The 21,818-nt window shown below is 37.8% G+C and overlaps 1 protein-coding gene and 1 long non-coding RNA gene across 2 annotated transcripts; both read left to right on the forward strand.

Moving 5' to 3' along the window:
- The first annotated feature begins 1,086 nt into the window (after window positions 1-1,086).
- LOC124134797 lies at window positions 1,087-12,806 on the forward strand. The gene is made up of 16 exons (XM_046499838.2): window positions 1,087-1,177; window positions 1,264-1,453; window positions 2,459-2,778; window positions 4,937-5,083; window positions 6,039-6,171; window positions 6,385-6,561; window positions 6,715-6,854; window positions 6,943-7,119; window positions 7,716-7,756; window positions 7,867-7,901; window positions 8,118-8,218; window positions 8,492-8,662; window positions 8,845-8,891; window positions 10,132-10,239; window positions 10,575-10,691; window positions 12,387-12,806. Exons 2-16 carry the CDS (start codon window positions 1,325-1,327, stop codon window positions 12,533-12,535), a joined length of 1,992 nt encoding a protein of 663 aa, XP_046355794.2. The 5' UTR covers window positions 1,087-1,177; window positions 1,264-1,324; the 3' UTR covers window positions 12,536-12,806.
- Window positions 12,807-12,907: 101 nt separating this feature from the next.
- On the forward strand, window positions 12,908-15,358 carry LOC125384425. Its single transcript, XR_007223243.1, has 2 exons — window positions 12,908-14,183; window positions 15,057-15,358. It is a non-coding gene; the product is annotated as an uncharacterized LOC125384425 (long non-coding RNA).
- Window positions 15,359-21,818: the final 6,460 nt, after the last annotated feature.

The following is a 21,818-nucleotide window of genomic DNA, read 5'->3' on the forward strand; positions in this document are numbered from 1 at the left end:
GATGCACAGCTCGTTATGATAAAAGACATTGTCCGGAACGAAGAAGCATGGCGAGTTGTGTTTAACACTGCATGTACTTGTGTTATGTTAATGACTGCTCGTTATCTCAAAGAATGGATGCCATTTAAGCGGTTTCAAACCTACAACCTTCTGATGTTGCAAAAATGGTGAATAAATGATGAATGTATCGCAAACCCTCCCCTATCTATGGGTTTTATTATGTTTAAAATATATTCAGCACAAACCTTCCCTCACTCACCCTAAGTAATGAATATAGCATGCCTATGTTACAAATACTCCACCTCTATAGTTTAACTGATGTATATGATATTATTCACACAGGCCTTCCACACCCACCGTTGCAGGTGAAGTATTTATTAATATGTTCAAAAATATAGCTTAAATTATCATGTGAGGGATGTTTTTTTTCCATCTTTTAACTATTTGCTGCAACATGATGATGTCTGCGTGTTTTTCCTTTGCTTTTATACACCTATGTGGCCTACAATACACATATTGACTGTTATGTTGTGCATGAGTGTTCAAGACAAAGTTTCGTGTGCCCGTATATCTTGACTGGTGTTATCAGTGTAAGATCAATATAGATTGCCCTAATCAAACACTGTGAAAGCCTCTCTCGCTGGTGATAGTATATCCTGACCCCTCCCCGGTGGTCTAGCAGTCCAAGGGCAGATGACGAATTATGTCCCTTAGCGTGTATTATTGTGAGTTATTAACTGGAGTAACACCCTGAGCCGACTCTTTACTTGGCATCAATACCCACAACCTTCACTCACTCACGTGTGGTAGAAATAACATTATCTATGTGACATTCTTACACTTCTGATCTTTCTATATTTGCTGATAACAGCATGTACCCCATGATTTATAGAAAGCATCATTACACACATAAATAAGTAAAGTGAACGATTTATTTGTCATAAAATGTACCAGTGGTGCTTAAGATGATAACGCTTCAATCGAATCTGTACTTATGTCATATAGACATATGTGGTAAATTTATCGGCTTTAAGTAAGCACTGGCTGAAAATTAGACCATCCTCATTCCTGTGTTGCTAAGATGCAATCTGTAGTTGTCTATAAGTTGCGATTCTATAATGCAGACAAGTCATTCAACTACTGAGAGTTGACGTTGAAGACGGCAACAGAGTAAAAGGTATGGGATACTTTTATTGGGGTCCGTGTTACATCTCAAGTTTACAAACAACTGTAACTTAAGTGTATGTACATTTCTAATTTCAGACATTTCTGGCGGTTTATCAGTTTGATCAACCTTTGATCATTGTTCAAGACGAAATCGATAATGAGTTTGTCTTTGATCTGCGCCCTGCTCCTGACTGCCGAACTGGGAGCTTTGGCTCAGGACAAGCACTTCATGGGAGGGTCGCTGACATTCAAGTTTATAGATGCATCCAAACCAAATGCGCATCAGGTACCTTTTACTTTACTATCATAGGGGCGGTCGGGTAGCCTAGTGGTTAAAGTGTTCGCTATTCACGCCGAAGACCCGGGTTCGATTCCCGACATGGGTACAATGTGTGCAGCCCATTTCTGGTGTCCCCCACAGGGATATTGCTGGAATATTGCTAAAAGCGGCGTAAAACCATACTCACTCACTTTAATATCATAGTTATGCAATCATTGCAAAAAATCGTGTTAATTTATTATCTTTGCTAAGTTTATGAACAACTGGTTTGCCTGTTTGCTGGTTGTAGACGTAAAATCAATCATCGACTCAATGATATACATTGTAGCAACCATCAGGTCAAGGTTCACATGTACATGAGAACACACAAATTGCTAGTTAGAAGTTGATATCACTGGTCATCATTAACTAAGTTCTGAATGGCACAATGGCTCCAAAAAAAAATCACAATTATAATAAAGATCTTTATATTAATATGCCTTTATAACTTCATAATCTGTTTAAAGGGGGAGCACTCATTATTGTTCTGTGTGAGATACCACGGTGGTGTCTCAAATAACAAAACTGTAATAGATATTTCCCATCAATGAAAGGGGTCAGCCTTTAACCTCTCAAATAACGAATGGGTTGTTCCTAGAATAAATACATATCATGCCAGTAATTTGTCGAGGTTGTTAACATGGTAATGTGGCATTTTGCGGACACGAGACATTTCGTAACATCTACAGCACAGCGAGTACATACTTCTTATGACAGTCGGAACAAAGACAGTGAGATTCTAAGAACACATTCAACTACTCCAGGATGTCATAATGGCCCCATCCTCTAAGGGAGATAAGATGTGTACTGTTCATTTTGGGCAGATAGAGAATTAAGTGTCACAAGTTGTGAATTTACTCAGACAAACAAATGCGGTTAAATGATGTTTTCTTATAGTTTAATGAATTCTACCAAATGGAATTTACCCGGGGTATCGCACGTTTTTATACACTTTCTTTTATTTTCTTCTAGGTTGAGTTAACTGTCGTTACCGGATGGGTTCTAGGCGAAGGGCCTTGTGGAGAACACTGTTCGACGAAAGACCTCGGAAGGAGCACAATCACATCTCGGAAGATTATGACAGACTTATATGGAGATGCATATTTTGGAAACTGGACTTCGGAGACTAATTACCTTCATGGAAATATCTCTTTCAGGACAATAACTGACAAAGTATCAAAGGGACTAGTGACTGAAGAAATACTATCGGTGAATGTGCCTCTCCGATGGGAACAGGAAGTTGCTGAAGTCGTTTTGGAAGTCGACCCTGCTGCCCAATATACAGATCTTGTGTAAGTTTGTTACATATTTTCATACAATAGATAGAGTTATCGATCGAAAACCTCTAGTCTCTGGGAACTACCTTTCTGAAGCTCCATGCATCGATGCACTATCGGGATATCTTCATCATTTTCTAACACCTGGTGTCACCACTATTTGATTGTTATTCTTAAGCACATGCCCATGATTAAGTCGGAATGGTATAATGGAGATTTATTATGATTATGGAAATGGCTTTGTCGCTTTTAGTTGCATACGATCTATCAAGGCTCCTTGACTGAAATGTTGTCAATATGGATAACGCCTGATTCAATCATCCATAAGCAAACATAAGGCCCAGATTCCTAGATTCTGAAACTATGCTCTCGCCATCATCCTGGAAAGCACTATGGAGATGCTATTTGCCCTGTGCTGCACAAGAGTCAACTCGTGCAATGCAATAGAAAGTATAAACTTTGTTACACAGTGTTTTTTTCTTGGTAATATGATCTCCGCTTAATGTCTTCAAGATAAGCCATCCCCAGTCCTCTCTGCATAGGTACCAGCACTGAGCCTGTTAATGGAATGTCATTTTGTAACTTGAAACTCCACAATATCTGCTCGGATCCGAGCACATTCTGTCCACTGGAGGATATGATATATATGTCTATCCATCTGTATCTCTATATACGTCATGATCCATTAAGCTTGAGATGTGTAGGCCTGTAGACAGATTTCATTGGCTGCTGGTATTTAACAAAGGTAAACATTGCCTGTAACTTTCATTGAATTTCCAATCTTAAGTGGCAATGCAATCAAAGCCATATCATGCCATTAAGAAAATTGCAGAAATGGAAAGATACAACATATTTATATAATACACACGGTGCTAAAAACAAACTGAATATGCAAGGACTATGACACGTATGGCGGCCATCACAAACAAATTATTTCTATCACCTTAAGAGTAGAACGATCGTGTGTACTAACTTTCCGGTATTTTGCACATTGGTCTTCTAGCGATTTTCCATAATCATAAGAGATGTCTGCCAAAAGCAATATTACGTCACATTGATACACTGTTGAGAGAAATACCATATGACGAAATCCATTATTCATAATTGGTTACATGACATCTGAACAACAGGCTGACGTCAGTGACGTCTCTGTAGGATTAAAATTTGCACCGCCCTTACCATTATGGAAAAATTTGCACCGCCCTTACTATTATGGAAAACGCCAAAGACGTTCATGTACCACCCTACACTGCAGATGTGAAAATCAACAAACTCGAATCTGTTCAAACGGAGGGCTAGGTCAGCATTAGACTAAGACCACACAGCACGATCTACATTTACGCTAGAGATAGACAGGGAAGGTTGTTGTTCACATCTCGGATATTTTGGATGTTCATTCATAACCAAACACGTTCGAAGTGTCGAGATATTAACCCCAATCACAACTATGTTGCAAAAACGAGCTTCTTTAGTATTTGTCTTTCCGTTGGACCTACGTAGCAGCCGTATTTCAAAATTAACATATTAATCGAGGTTTCAACAAAATTAGCGAACGCGCTTTCGTGTCACTGGATTGTCTCGCAAAACTTGATTTTTTTTGTGGCCGCCGTCGTCCAGGCGGGGAACTATTGTGCGGCATAAGGCAACAAAAAAACACTTACAATTTCAGAAATGGCGGGTGCTACCGGTAGAAATGGGCATGCTTTAAAAGGATTTCAAAGAGCGTCATACGACACTTGCTCAGAAGTTGTTTGATGAAGGTTCAAAATTCAACACCTCAGTGAAACTTTCAAACTTATGGTAGATATGTGGAGGACATTTCCAAATTTGAGATATCGGTGACAAAAAATATTTCTGGTGCTTTTCCCTATTTTGACTTGTAGAATATGTTCCCGTGTTGTTTTATGTGAACAGTTGACCTGCCTTTGCATGTGTTTTTACGGTACCACCGGTGAGGCATGATACGCTCACCTTTTCGCGAACACCTGGTATCATCACTGTTTGATAGTGATTCATAAACACATGCTTACGAAATAGTCGGAGATCTGAGTGTCTATTCAGGCGTACATGTATATACAGTCGGTAGACAACCATTAGCTCAATGTCAGTGTCAGTATATTCTGATCAGTCTGTGGGCATTGCAACTGATTAATCATGTTGATGTTTTTTAAAGGATGCGTGGTATTTCCTGGAAAACCTATGATTATAACTACAGAGGTGATGGAATGTTTCATCTTCAAACAAAGATTAATGCACACGAACGAAATGACACCATGCAGGCGAACAACAGTCCCGTTGTTATGTTCAAGCCTTTATACAAGTAAGTCAACACATCTCGTGGAGTAGGTTATTGTTTTACGGTATAAGATAAATTCTATTTGGTGTTCAATAATTTTGTAAATTCGGTTTCGGCCCGTATTATATAAGCAAAGTATTTCCATGGACATGTATTGTATAATGTCAAATACAAACAAAATATAAGCAACTGAGTACATCCAGAACATCAATTCCTTTACATGTGCATTTTCAATTTGGTTATCTGGAAATGCCGATATTTCTGAACAGTTAATTGCAGTGATTTGGTTATGTCTATTTAACCATCACTCATTTTTTCAAACAATCACTCATTTTTTTCAAACCTAATCTGTGTCTGGGTAATTGTGTGTAAACTTAATTGGTGCAATAAAGACAGGGGTAAGAAATGAATTTACAACCACTGACCCCAACCATGTTAGAAATGTAAATTTGTGTACATTTATTGATTTTCATGGATAAGATGCCAAAAATATCCATCATGATGTGAAAATAACACCATATAGAAGAATGCATAGAGTACTGACTAAGCGCCAGTACCGTTAATTGATTGGATGTAATATCGCTAACTTAAGCTATTTTCAATTGAAAATAACAAATATGATAAAATCAACTGAGAGATATAGTTTCGGCTGCTCCTCAGTTTATAACATTTATACATAGTAGGTCGCGTAAGAGCATTATCTTCAATAGAGTAGTTCGATTATATTTGAACGCAACTATTTTGTATGGTTATGCAATCCATTTGTGATGTAGAATTCATATATTGTTGTAACAATAGGTTTATGTTAAATTATTACATATAATATGCTTCATAATTAGAACTGATGACAGATATACATATACCCCATATTTTGAAAACAAGACGTATAATTCAATGCGAAATCATTGCTTCTCACCCTGCCCCTAACAGACACGGACTTAAAAGGGTTTCAGGTCCACATTACTGGTATGTCTTGCAGAGTCCTCCTGAACAATTTAACAGTCATCAAACTCGCTACCTTGGACCAGGATGGGGATTATGTGCAATGTCAGCAGGCAAAATACAGAAACGCCGGTGGTGTACATCCACCGAACAACGTCACAATAAATAAGGTAGTTTTTTTCTGTGATAATACATGATGATATTCAGAACGTACATTGATTATTATGCTAAAACCGATTTAGAACGACGTGTAAATTTGAAGGACCTATTATATTATCAAACTATACATGGACTTCGAGCCATATAGATCTTTCGCAAGGCATCTTTATGTACACGTTATCACAGGGATGAGAGTGATCATATTTTCTATGATCTGATTTTAGGACTGCAGCATTGAAATCAAGGCTTATGAATCGGATCACTTCTTTGATGGAGGATTTGGGGCTATCGCCGTTCAGATCAACGACTATAACTCCAATCCTATAATACGGAAGGGTGAACGGTATCCATATCTTTTAAATGGACCATATCGGCAGGAGCTCAGCCAAGTAGTAGTTCAGGTAAGGACATATGTTATCCACACAAGATTTCACGATTTGGCAGATGTGTTAAATATATTATGATGATAGTCATAGTACTCAACTTTTGTACACAAAGGCCTGTGGCCTATATGTAGTCATGATTTTCATTAATTGTTTTATTTATCATTTCAGTTCATGATACAGACTTTAAAAATCATAGAGGCGCCTGAATTTGTGGCCCCAACAAAAAGCAGTCAGCATGTGTTCTACGTTTATGTTGGCTCAACACTGGAAATACCTCTCTACGCGAAGCCATACAAGTCACCTTCAAGGTACGCATTATGCTTAATACTGTATGTTTCTTAAGGACAAAAAGAAACCCACTTTCATCCTTATTCATTGGGATGCGCTTTTTTTCAGTAAGGTGGACTTCTTCAATTTGAGATCCATTCCAAGGCAACCATTTGTCATCCCACCACTAAAGTCAGACACGAATCGCACGAGAGATGACGTCAAGTACACCATAGTAAAATGGCGCCCACAAAAGCCTGACGTAGGATCCTATGTTATTGGTGCACTGGTTACAGACGACAAGGGGTAAAACTGACTCATGAGAATTATTTCATTATTTTTCGGGTTCATAGTAAGAGCAAGTTTCATTTAACTGGAAGACAAAGGACAACGCATTACCTACATACTATCTGAAAAATACAACTGAATTTTGATCTTTTCAGCAATAACTTATCCTGAAATGAGCTGATTTAGTGGGGTAGTTATTTTGTATATCGGAAAAGAACTTGCACTTGATTGGCTTGAGACATACTTAAGACGTAGTTAATCTTATAGAGAGTTTAACTAAATTTGACAACTACACTTAAAATATTCATCCGATCTCTACAAATATAAAGCGTCGATATCGTCACGGTATGGCTGAAATATTGCCGATGTGACTTAAAGCATTAACTCACTCACTCACTCACTAAAACGTCAATACAAGAGAATAACCAGTTTTGATTATCCGCGGAAATAGATGATTCCATTTGGCGTAAATGATAAAATAGCCGTGAAAACTATATGAATGGGCCACTGAAACAAAAGATGACTCCAGTGCTAACGAATATATGAGATGTCACTTCACTGAAATATTTGTAAATGTATCTACTGTCACGCTCTTTTTCTATTTCTGGTTTCAGAAACGACGGATCTGATAGAAACTACAACATCATAGTCAAAGGTAGGCTCTTTGATATTCTTATCAAGTCATTGTTATGTGGAATATGTAAGCGCTTTATACATGGTATTGTCTATTAAATGTGCATTCACCCGTCCATTCTTATTTTCCAGATATAAACGTCACCACACCTGACGTTGTACCTGCAGTAAGTACATGTATATAAGTATGTTTGATATGCACCTAAATGAACTGCTTAGCCTGGATAGTTATATCCTGGGATGAGACAACTTTAACTTCTTAGTATTAAAGACTAGAATTATGCAAAATGTCATGTGCATTGGAAGGGTGTTCCACTCCTCATTCTTTGCATTTGAAATATGTGAAATAAAGAATACATGGTGACTACTTTTCCTTTTCTCAGAATCGACCATACTTTCCGTTATTCCCTGATGGGGAAGGAATACAGTGCCTACAGAATTCAACGTGTTCCTTTCCTATCTATGCTGCAACTGAGCGTAGTGGGTACGAAAATTCATAATAGTACATTCACCTGTAGTACTGATCTTAAAGCTTAAATGGAAAATGTCTATGTAACAATACATTCCAGCCAAATTAATGCTAACAAAATAATTCTCAAAAGGAAGCAGAAATCATGTTTACAAAATAGATATTATACATGTCAACATACTGTTGTTAGCAATATAAGGTGATGATGACAGAGGTAAATCATTAAAAAGTGATAATATACAATATTGTACAGACAAATACATACAGTTTCACATATTGTTTGAACAGTGGAAGGATCGCATCTTTGAAGTACACAGCTTCAAATTTGAAGGAAATCCACGTTGCACCGCCAATACCTATCACCATACATGGGCTGGACATGTTTGTGAGTGACGTGTCCTTAACATCTTCTCAGATAGGAAGATGGGATTTATGTTTCCGGGCGCTTGATGACCGTGGGTAAGAAAATATATTCATTATACTCACCCAAACAGGAATATGCTTAATTGGACAATTCGCTTAATTCGACAATTTCTTATCCTTATTCTACCTGTATATATTGTAATTTATTCTCATAAATTATGGAGGATACATCATGGAAAAATATTTACATAACTGTTGCATACCTCGTTGTTTTGCAGTGCACAATCGGAAGAACGATGCCTTAGAATTTCAATGGAAGTAACTGGTTAGTTAACTACGATACTCATTCTATTTTGGATGTTTAATTGGGCTTAATTAAAGCATTATGTATCCGTTTATTTTGTATTTAAATCTCTGCAAAAAAGCATACATTTCAACGCAGATTTATGAAAACAATTAATTCAAACAACCTTTTCCCCTGGCAAAATCTCAGATCAAAGGAATATAATATTATCCTTTAGCAATATTTTACTGTGCTACACCCCTAATTACAAATAACTCACTTCTTGTTTCTGTATTCTTTCAGTTATATAAGCTCATTCAGCATATATTAACATTGAACTTTTAAAAACTTTTTTTTCAAACATGACATGCATTCTACATGCTTGTGAAAGCCTTTCGACTTAGCAAATTTGAGAAATTGTCTCGTTTCACCGTTTAGAGGAGGTAGCCATTTTGTACAAGGAGGATTGGCAGCGAGATTATGACATCACTGACACCGCGAACATATTACAAACATAACGTAGAACACAAATTAAACAAATTGATACAAACAATCTGTCTGCTTATACGAATTCTGTGTCAAGTACCAGATAGAGCTGGATTCAAAACGATTTACGATTTAGAAAACTCTACACTGACAAGATAAAGCCAGCTGAGCGCTCCGAGCAGTTGACGAAGATTCGGTTTAGAAGGTCATCTGTTGATACAGAACGAAAACTTCCTATTGCTTCAAACTTGGCTCCTGTCTGAACTTATCCCTTATGACTGCGCGAAAACTATATACGCTTACGGGTGACGATGATCCATTAACAGGATCTCTGAGCTTTTCAATTTCATCTTCTCTCGTACTTATTCATGTACATTTAAACATGTCAACGCGAGAGAACACCCAGTCTCGACCATCCGACAAAACTGCTTCTATGTGGGATGTGGCAAAATAGCGGAATCCTGCCCCACCGGTAGCACCCGCAACTCACACAATTTGACTACAAAAGTATGTGTCTATTGCCTGACACAGTACTCCTGCCATGCGAAGGCGGCAGGTAAACAAACCAGACAACCAAGTGAACGATGGACCGGAAAATCAGGTGACACAATAGCGCAGAAGCATGATTATTGCTGATTACTCTTGAGCCTAAATTATTTACCCAATAATTGGCACACATACAATAACTGTGATATTTGACCGGAATATCCCTTTAAGACAATTACGCTCGGTTCATAAAGATCATCTGCCCTATAAAGCTAAAGTTTACCTACACTCTGTACATGTCTATTTATAGATCCATGCAATTCAACTCCATGTAATCATCGAGGGTCATGTGAAAGTAATGGCACATCCTTCAACTGTAACTGTTTCCCCGGAATTACCGGTCCCCTCTGTGAAACAGGTATTTGTAAATAAATAACTTACATGTACATGATTGGAAATGTGCGTATACAGATTTGGAAAATACCCTTCAAGGAATTCAATGGTGACGTGAAGTATTTGTTATCCTGAAGCGAACACAGATTAAGTATTTAGAAAATCTATAAACATCAACATGCTTCTTGTTAAAAAAACGTTCAACTTCCTAATGGTTCAAAAGTTTGTATTCTAAAGTTATTGCTATGTTACATCTCAAGTTCAATCATTTATGAGGTTAAGCTGTTTGACAAAATAACGTCAACGTCATTGTGTACACAGGAGTGATGCTTTGTGATCGAATACAGTTTTTTTCATCAGCTATCGACGAATGCCAAAGCAACCCCTGTCAACACAATGCTACCTGTCTCAACACTATGCCGCGTTTCTATTTCTGTGTTTGTCTTGCGGGGTTTACTGGAAAGAACTGTGAAACAAGTAAGTAATCAAAAATATACCCTACTCGTCTGCTGCGCGTCACAACTTCTGGGAAGTTATTTTTTGTCTTATTGTTTGACTGTTTCTTCTTTACATTTAAATAAATAGAAGCGAAAAAAACCTTTCCATATTCATCCGCCAAAAACAGTCCGCTGTACGAATCTGACTATTTCATGAGCATGTGTTTATGAATCACACGTGAAAAAGCTATGATACTAGATATTCGCGAAAAAGTTAGCGTATCCTGCCCAACTGGTGACAAGTCACAAACACATGGAAAGGCAAATAAGTTGTTCACCTTCTAAAAGCCACGGGAACAGCGGTACAAGACAAATTGGGAAATTGATTCAATTTTAGAAATGTCCTCCACATGTCTACCAAAAAACTTATTAAAAGTTTTACTGAGGTCTTTAATGTTGTAACTTTGATCAAACAACTTCTGACTCCCATGGGGCTCTTTGAAATCTTGGTAGAAGGAGCATGCTCGATTGTACCTCAACAGTTGTGAAACATAGACACCAAAGGCTGGAGTTGCAGGAATGCTGCTGCATACAAATGGAAAGTAGACTACTGGAAAGTTGAAAGTTGGAAAGAGCGCTTTATCACTCTGAATCTTCATGCATACATCTAAATATGAAACAGATGAGGGGGCTTCACTGGTCTGCTTTATTTGTACTTTTAGAAATTGGCGATTTTGATGTTTATTGAACGATATCAGATCATCGATATACCTTAAGATTAAACGTTACCTTGTTTTGCCTTTGGCAATCCGAGGCGACATTCCGATTCATAGGTATAAAGAAAGAGATCAACAAGGAGGGGAGCACAATTGGTACCTAAGGGGATGCCTCCTGCTTGCGTAAATGTCTTACCCCAATTTTTACATGTATGTTATCAATGAGGGAGTGCAGCTTGTCGCATATTGTTTTCTCAGTAAATTTGAGATGGCATTTGCTTTTATTTTTGACAAACTGTCCTGAACATCGGAAGATAGATCTGTGTTCACAACATTTTGTAACAAAACCCTCATGAATCAAGGAATTAATTTTTTCCTTAAGTTTGTCATGTGGGATAGTGGTGTACAAAGTTGGAAAATCAAATATTTTGACAAAATTGAACTTGATCCCTTTGAATTTTCGAGAATCCAAATGGTATAAATTTCACTTGTCTCAAATACTTTCTGTAAATATAAAGACAGTCCTTCCTTGATTGTATTAAGGAATATTGCTACTCTTTGAGACAGGGATTTGCTGGATCCAGCAATAATTTTCTCTTTGTACGGATATGTATGTAGCTTTAGAATCCAGTGCAAAAGGGGAATTGACATGTCTTCAGGTTTTATGTTTTAGAGTCAAGCCAAACGATCCTCAGTTAACATACCTAGTAAATGCTAAATTATTTATAATCCATGAAGTGCAGATGAACCCTCGTACTTACATATACTTGTATATTGATATAGATATTTATCAAAAACTTTGATTTGATTGAAGTTTCATTTTTTATCAGAAAATTATTAACACCTGATCTTTATAGAAATTTTGACATATAACTATGTATGTTTCCTATTAACAGACATTCCCATGATTGTTTTAAATGAAACAAGTGAATACGTAAACTACAATGCGTGACATTTTAAATATTAGATCTTTGTGGGATGTGTTCTTTTAAGTTCATATAAAACGCACTCTACTTCTGCTATCGACGGATGCCAAAACAAGCCATGTCAACACAATGCAACCTGTTTTAGTGCTGGCAATCCTATGCTGCCTGGCACTTATGTCTGCATGTGCAGTATGGGCTTCACTGGAATAAACTGTGACCAAAGTATGTTAATAGAAATATGAACACACTGAAGAGTGTGATCCTATTCTAGCGAGCGCCCTTGTTTTATAGCCCCGTTATGTTAGAATTAACATTGACGCTGTGCTGTAATATGTTTGACCCCCGTAGATAGAGTAACGTCTCCGAAATGACAAAGCGTTAATATACCTGTCGTTTTACTATTCAAATGTACAATATTCTTTTCCGTAATTCTACTTTCTATTACAAAACGACCCGTGAAGATCCGGGGTAGAATAGATCTTCAGCAACCCATGCTTGCAGTAGCAGGCGACCCGGGATCGGGTGGTCAGGCTCGCGGACTTGGTTGATGCATGTCATCGATACCAATTGATGTCAATGCTCATGATGTCAATCACTGGATTGTCTGGTCCAGACTCGATTATTTACAGACCGCCGTCATATGGCTCGAATATTGCTGAGTGCGGCGTTACAAAACAAACCAGCCAACCAGCCAACTATTACAAAACAGAAATAACACGCCCGTGTGATGTATAATATTGCCCCAGTAATATAGTAAACGTTTAGAAAAAAAAACACAAACATGTAATAAGAAGTAGCAGTTAAAACACAAACATTATAATAGTTGAAATGTCCAAGAGGACAGTGTAATGAAGAGCCTAACATATTCGTGAAAACGGGAAAATGATTGAGAACATCTTAATAGTGTATACTATCGACCCCGCTTTGTCTCTTTCACTGATGACACCGAAACTGGTGTTAACCCATCATGTAAACGTCCGTTTAAAATATGTCGAATGCGGGAGAGTATAGCTTTAATACCTCGTACCATGTGAACTACTCGATCTTAAATTGTTATCTATTCGGCAAAGGTCAACACACACACCCTCCCCTACCCCACCCAACCCCCTCGTTTTACAAAGGGCATTGCATGTTAGTGCTGATGTTAATTGTTTTTTTCTTATTTGAAGGATTACGCAATTAGATAGACATAAAAAATAATATCTAACTGTTACAATCTGTATTATGCATTCAATGTATGAATTTCAATGTTTGCTAATCCACTTGTACATTTTTCAACTTTCATCAACATCATTCATGTTCATATCATCATTTCATATCATTTTGTTTTGAATATATGATCTATGTGTGTTTCTTGAATTTGCCAATAACACTGAATTGTATTTGCCTGAATTTGTGTTACTCTATTTACACGTGACGGTGATATAATATGTGTTGTATACTTATATTTTCCTTTTTATTTTTTCAGGTGATGATCACAACGTGCATAACTTAGACGTGCATAAATTAGAATTGATCATAATTTGCAATGATGTCAATGGTCATAATACAACACTTTGTGGTTAATGATCGTACACACTGCTGCCATTACGTGATATAACTAGTTCGCTACCAGACACTCCACGTTTCATATGATCCAGTGTGGTCAGTAACCATGCCAATGTATATCAATACCTGAACATTGATGTCTATCGACTTTACTGCCTGAGTTATAAATTAGAATTATAAGTGAAATTACGATTTGATTCCAACCTTATTATGATTTAAATGCGGTTTTCGTGGTGCCCGAATTTCTGTATCTGTGTTTTGAATGGTTGCTTTGTGTTGCAGATTTCTGTAATTTAGCTGGCAAAAGGAGTCATTCTGTGTACAAACGTTGAACCAACACACGTAAGTTGTGACCTGTGGATAAAGCCTTTCCTAATCAAGTTATATGTCATCAGAGGGTCAAAACTGAATCAGTACAGTAATCCGAATATTTAGACACGGAAGTAGTACGCAATATTTTCTAGCTTCAAACAATGACATTCATAACAGATGTATTTATCACATTAAAGCATATAGAATAAAATAGGTAAATATATGGTGATATGTTTGACATTCAGGCGTAAATCTAGTGAGAATATGTCATCGTATTCAAATGATGGTTACTGTTGTTAATGTAGCGTTGATTCCATTCTGAGTTTGCCCATAGTACTTTCGTGTCGACCCGTGAAGATTCCGGGGTAGAATAGGTCATCAGCAACCCATACTTGCCGTAAAAGGCGACTTTGCTTGTCGTAAAAGGCGACTCACCGGATCGGGTGGTCAGGTTTGCTGACTTGGTTGATGCAGGTCATCGATCCCAATTGCATGGATCGATGCTCATAATGTCAATCACTGGATTGTCTGATCCAGACTCGATTATTTACAGACCGACGTCATATAGCTGGAATATTGCTGAGTGCGTCGTTAAACAACAAACAAACAAACACAAAAACAAAAAAAACTTTCGTGTCCATGCGCGTGTTCGTGGGGCCATCAAAGTAGTAACATCTAGGACAAGCTGAATCGTTACCTTCCATGAGAAACCAAAATTAAACAGTTCAACGGACGTTAAATCCAACTTTTTCACTGCAGAACAAGCATAATTAATTCAGATCGGTTTAGAAATTCTTTTCAGTTAACAAGAAACCTGTGTGATGAAGTTGAGATGAGAACGTGTTCAAAAGGGGACTATGTATTTGAATTGACGATTCATTTCATCGTTGATGTTTTTCTTAGATCAAGCGAGGCCAACGGCTGGATCCTGTTCCCCAAAAGAGCACTGCACTCGTTTTATCCTCAAGTGATCAACAGCAAACTGCTGAATAAATAACATCGTTCGGTTCGGCAGCGGTGTAGTGACGCTCCCGAAAAATCCAAAATATTTTTTGAACGGCGTTCTTTTTACAATCGAATGAATGTCAGTAACAGCAGTGTATGTTTTGTGTTTCTCAGTCCATAATCCCCATCCACTTCATAATACTTGTGTTATATGACCTAATTTGCATATGGCAAACAAAAGTGGAATAAAACATTATACATCAAACCAGGTGTTATGTTTAATGACTGTTCGTCTTCTCGGTTGTTGAATTCAAAACCCTTAAGTTATTTCATGAGTTCGCATGACTTACTAAAATTTACATAACTACACCAAGAAGGTTGAATATTAGACACACTTACTGCTAGCAATTGAGGTTCGTGGTTGATCATCTGAAAATTTTCGAAAACTTCCATACCCCATGTACAACATACCTTGTATAAACACACTCACCCTTCTGTCCCTCAAACTGATAACCTCAACAACCTACATTTCGTTGTTCATTCCTCCGGTGTTAATCTCAACAACAGTCACTCACATGTAACCGATATACGACTTTGGAGATATTTCTGTGACACAGTTTTTAACTTGTGTTCTTCACTTGCTGCCAACAACGTTTGAAGTATGACATTCTCTTTATCCCACGGACTTCAGGAAACTTTACAAACGTTGATTACTTAACTGAACGATTTATGTGTCACAAAATGGATTAGTGAAACTTGTGATGATTACATTTCAATCGATTCCTCGCTTTCATCGTAACGATATATGTCAGCAAGGAGATTTGCATAAATTTTATAAGCTTTGAAAACACGTACAAAGAGAGAGACCCTTGAAGATCCGGGGTAGAAAAGTTCTTCAGCAACCCAGGCGACTATGCTTGTGGTCGGGTGGTCAGGCTCGCTGACTTGGTTGATGCATGTCACCGTATCCCAATTGCGTGGATCGGTGCTCATGATGTCAATCACTGGATTGTCTGGTCCAGACTCGATTATTTACAGACTGCCGTCATATGGCTGGAATATTGCTGAGTGCGGAGTTAAACAACAAACAAACAATAGATATATTGCTGGGGTTCATGACGGTTAGCAACTTATTATTAACGGATTTTGTGAGAATCTTTCTCGAAATAGGTCATGCATGTGTCTCGCTTCATTCAGATTAACAGGGGGTCGTCTACAAAGCAAAGAGAAAATAGTTCAGGGTTGATGATTTATTAAATAGCCTACATGAGCGTAAACATTGACATATATGACAGTTAATTTTCATTATTTTTCCTTGCAATATCCATATACATATACACAGTCACATTATTCAGACGTGTTCCTTTAGACATTCAGATTTTAAGCAGGTAGGAAGCTTGGTAGCCAGGAAGCCACGAAGCCAGGAAGTTGTCTCCAAGGAATAAGTGTCAACACGGTACAACATAGAAAAAATCTCTAGATCTCAGGATTGGCACTGTAGTAGAACGGGGTCTGCACACTTGCTTTCTACTCAATACACACTGGGTGAAGTGGCAGAAACAACCTTTCTAAGTGGCATCTGGGAAGGCCTTCTTGTGCGCTAATCTGGAATAACAGGTAGTCCAGGGAGGGCTTTCTGTCTATCTCGGCAGGGGAAGTCTTTTTTGGCATGGACAGTGGCCATGGCAGCAACTAGATATCGTGTCCCAATAATCGCCCAAAATGTTTTGGACACTTCCAGATCGTCCATTCAGCTTGTTTCAACAATTGAAATTCGTGTTCAACACCTGCTGACAGTAGGAATATAATATGAAAGTGCAATTACAAGTAGAACTACACCCAACTGAACTCCATTCACGAATGAATCTGTTCGTATCTTCGGATCCGGGCGCAGGAAGATATATTGCTGGTCCCAGCAAATATACTATAAAATTCATGCAATCAAGGAAGGACGTTCTTTACATGCATAGAAAGTATTTGAGACAAGGATTCTAAAAAACTCAAAGAATTTGTTTGAATTTTTTGTAATCTCAGAATCCTACAAAGTTCTATTATGTCAAAACACTTGACTTTTCAACTGTGTTCACCACACGACAAACGTTTCATAAGGGAGAACTTCATTACCTTGATCTACAGGGCAGTTGTCACTGAATGAAGTGATCACAGACATAGTTAATCATTATATTCAAAGGTTCGTGAAAATTTGTCAAAATTGAAAGCCAGTGTCGTCTAAAGTATAAAAGAAAACAATATGTGAAATGCTGGAAACATCACGAAATAAAAAAAGCTATTTTGTTTCAATTTCTATCATTTCTATTGAAAGACAGGTGCGGCAAATTGTAACAAACTGCGGCAAATTTTAATACCAAGTGCGGTAAATTGATCTTGTTAAGGTCCAACAAACACTGGAACTCGCATTCAGATTGGAATCGGAAGGATTAGGAGATGTTATTACAATTTACCGCACTTGGTATTACAATTTGCCGCACCTGTGTTTCAATAGAAATGATAGAAATTGAAACGAAAGAGCTTTTTTTATTTTCTTAAACATGCTGGAGGTTGGAATTGATCTTGTTAAGGTCCAACAAACACTGGAACTTGAATTCAGTTTGAAATCGGAAGGATTAAGAGATGTTATTACAATTTACCGCACTTGGTATAACAATTTACCGCAGTTTGTTACAATTTGCCGCACCTGTGTTTCAATAAAAATGATAGAAATTGAAACAAAATCTCTTTTTTTGATTTTCTTAAACATGCTGGAGGTTGGAATTGATCGTGTTTAGGCCCAACAAACAATGGAACTTAAATTCAGATTGAAATCGGAAGGATTAGGAGATGTTATTACATTTTACCGCACATGGTATTACAATTTGCTGCAGTTTTTTACAATTTGCCGCACCTGTCTTTCAATGGGAATGACAGAAATTGAAGCAAAATCGCTTATTTCATTTTCTTAAACATGCTTGGGATTGGAATTGATCTTGTTATTACAATTTACCGCAGTGGTTATTACAATTTACCGCAGTTTTATTACAATTTACGTCGTAACAACACTTTCAAGATGTTTTATCAGACCAAAAAACGATGGCTGATGCTATGTCCTATTTTGATTCGTACCATACCATATGGTCACGTGTTTCTTCAGGTGAATGAATTAACTTGTCTTTGCAGGTATTTGACGCGGGTGTCATTGGGTCAGGATACGTTCACCTTGTGTCATAATTTTTTGATAAATATATACTGATGATATAGTCGGAATCATACAAGGAAAGGGTATTGTCGCTTTTATTATCATAAAAGATTTTCAAAGCTCTGAATATTTATGCATAGATCTACATGTACATATGAAACTGTGGGTTCATTTGATTCTTTTATTTCTTGTTCAGGTGGGTAACTCAACATTTACAAGACATAAGTCAACAATCACATGGAACACGGTATGTGCATATTCTAAGAAGTTACCACACTCCCGTAACATTACCACACTGAATGTGATGAATCTGTCTTGAAAAACGCAATGACACTTCTTCATGGTGGCATTCGATATTTATCTTAAGTTGTCTAAATTGTTGATAAAATTGTAGTAGACAAGACTTATATATAGCATCTGTAAATATAATAGTGTTTGTCTCGTAACTCAGTGGTACATTTTGTGCCGTACACAGCACAGCACTGAATGGAAAAATAAAAGTTTAACATGGGCAAGAATATAAAATATCAGCGTGAAATAAGATTGCAGTGGGAATGCACGTATATACACTTTTTTGCAAAAAATACATAAATGTCCTATTGAAGTAAATATCAACTTATACGTATCAAATTCCCTTCTATTGATTTATCCATCTGAACAAGGAATAACAGAATCAGGTGAACCCACCTCAGCAGTTTTATATGTACCTTTAGATATATGCATAAATATTCAGAGAATTTAAAAATCTTTTATGATAATAAAAGCGACAAAACCTTTCAAAAATTCTTGTATGATTCCGCCTTTTTCATTATTATATGTTTATGAATAACTATAAAATGTAGTTATGACACAAGGTGAGCGTATCCTGACCCAATGGCACCCGCGTCAAATACCTGCAAAGACAAGTTAATTCATTCACCCGAAGAAACACGTGACCATACGGTACATCTGAAATCTTCGTAGATAGATTTTGCCGACAGATTATTGTCACTCTGTTACCAGCATTTCACATATTGTTTTCTCTTAAACCTCAGACGACATTGCCTTTCAATTTTGACAAATTTTCACGAACCTTTGTAGACAGAGATTAACTATGTCTGTGGTCACTTCGTTCAGTGACAACTGTCCTAGCGATCAAGGAATGAAGTTCTCCCTTATGAAGTGTTTGTCGTGTGTGTACAAAGTTGAAAAGTCAAGTGTTTTGACATAATAGACAGAAAGCCCTCCCTGGACTACCTGTTGTTCCAGATTAGCGCACAAGAAAGCCTTCCTGAGATCTAGAGATTTTTTCGATCTTGTACTGTGTTGACACTCATTCCTGGCTACCAAGCTTCCTACCTGTTTAAAGTCTGAATGTCTAGATATCTACTTGCTGCCATGTCGACTTTCCATGCCAAGAAAGACTTCCTCTCCCGAGCCAGACAGAAAGCCCTCCCTGGACTACCTGTTATTCCAGATTAGCGCACAAGAAAGCCTCCCTGAGATCTAGAGATTTTTTCGGTCTTGTACTGTGTTGACACTCATTCCATTGAGACAACTACCTCGCTTCGTGGTTTCCTGGCTACCAAGCTTCCTACCTGTTTAAAATCTGAATGTCTAAATGAACAGGTCTGCATAACGTGACTGTGCATATGTATACTGAACCAAATTAGAAATTCACAATCCTAAAATTTTAACATTTTGACCAGTTATCATTGTGGGCCCTTATTATGTATTTAAACAGTAATGGCCACGTATTGTCTTCAGATAACACCCGTTTTTTGTGCAGGTGAATCGATCAAAATCATGTGCAGAGCAAAAGTGGTTTTTCACGTGCAACTGGTCACGTGGCCATAATACCGCGCGTGTTTTCAGCAAAACTTGTTAGCAGTCATTAACAAAAAAAGAAAAACACAAGAAAACAAAAGTCTTTACGGCCATTTGTCATGCAACGCCTTTCAAATGTGCAACGTGAACGTGCCATCGGCATGTTGCAGACGGGAACGTCCGTAGCTGAAGTCGCAAGGACGATGGGTTGTAGTCGACGGACTGTTTATGATTTACAGACACGTCTACAGCAAACGGGTACCACCGCTGGTCGCCCTCGGCCAGGTCGACCACGTGTGACGTCACATGCAGAGGATCGTCAGATTGTCTTACGTCACTTCCGTAACCGATTTTTGACGGCTACATCAACCAGAAATGAACTGTTTAGGTGTAGACTTAGTGCGCAAACTGTTCGAAACCGTCTGAGAACTGCTCACCTTCAAGCACGACGGCCATACTGCGGACCGATTCTGACTCAATTACACAGACGTCAACGTCAATTGCGGGCACAGCGACACTTACGATGGACTCAGAGGAATTGGAATCAAGTCGCCTTCAGTGATGAATCCCGATTTAATGTTCGATTTGCTGATGGTAGCACTGCAAAAACGAAAACGTCGTTTTTTTCCGTATATGGTCATTCGACGGAAAAACGACGTTATTTGGACGTTTTCAAACCATCGTTTTTCCGTCCAAATAACGTCGTTATTTGACATCGGAATTTACTGGGAGAGAACGATAGCGTTAAGCTCCTCCCTTTCTTGATTGACATTGTCAATCAAGCAGCAGCGTCTACCGGTATTTCTACTTCTCAGATTTCATTGGTCAGTCCCCGCGTGTTAGATTACAGGCCCGCGTTTGACACTGCATTCGAAGCGCTTAGCGGAAGTACTGAAATCAATCGTTCTGCGCATGCGGATTACTTAATGCCTTGACCAAATTTTCCGTTCTGTGCATGCGCGATTTCGCGTATTGTTTCCTAGATTTAATGTCACCACTATTTGACAATGGTTCATAAACACAGTCACGTGAAGGTTCGGAATCGTAACGAGTAACTCCATTTAAATTGAAGAGGATTCCCAGTGATATGGGAGATTCCAAGATGAAACTATTCTATGGCCATCTAGGCTGCCACCCAAACCGATCTAAACGGGACCCGATAGCTTATTGTATGCTATATAGTCATATGGAAGTGGACAAGAACTATACACTGTATTCCGGCCGATTGTTCTTGCATTTACTTATAAGTCAGGAAAATGGACTTAAAAGGGGAGTTGTTGAATGTAATTATTTTAATTATTAAATGTTGCCTATACACTAATCTGGACGAACTTCTCATTGTTCTGTTTATGTCATCCTATATACTATTAGTATGTTACCGTTCTAAAGTCAACCTCTCACATAACATTATATTGTTCATAGTATCAAAGTTTAATCAACAATATCAAGAGCAGCGATTTAAACCACTGAAACACCCAAACACAGGGCTGTTATCAAGCGCTAGTGCAGACGTGATGCATCGTAAAAACTGTATCGTGATGTCTTCAGAAATTCAATTATACTACGAGATAGTACGGCTAACGCTGACTCACCGGTGGAACAAAGACCATATCGCTAATACAGTTATAACGTATTTGAATGTTAATACTAAAGACAAACAATCATTTTTTTTGCAGTGACGATATAACACGTATACACGTTTATTGTTAACTTTCATCAGT

Source organism: Haliotis rufescens, unplaced genomic scaffold (assembly GCF_023055435.1).
Source record: "Haliotis rufescens isolate VD_foot unplaced genomic scaffold, xgHalRufe1.0.p SCAF_3, whole genome shotgun sequence".
Classification (NCBI taxonomy): domain Eukaryota; kingdom Metazoa; phylum Mollusca; class Gastropoda; order Lepetellida; family Haliotidae; genus Haliotis; species Haliotis rufescens.

Excerpts from the sequence above, each read along its gene's own strand:
- LOC124134797 (XM_046499838.2), top strand. The coding sequence starts at position 1,325 with ATGAGTTTGTCTTTGATCTGCGCCCTGCTCCTGACTGCCGAACTGGGA. Across the intron at positions 6,562-6,714 it reads TCAGCCAAGTAGTAGTTCAG|TTCATGATACAGACTTTAAA; the intron begins GTAAGGACATAT and ends TTATCATTTCAG. Across the intron at positions 7,902-8,117 it reads CACCTGACGTTGTACCTGCA|AATCGACCATACTTTCCGTT; the intron begins GTAAGTACATGT and ends TCCTTTTCTCAG.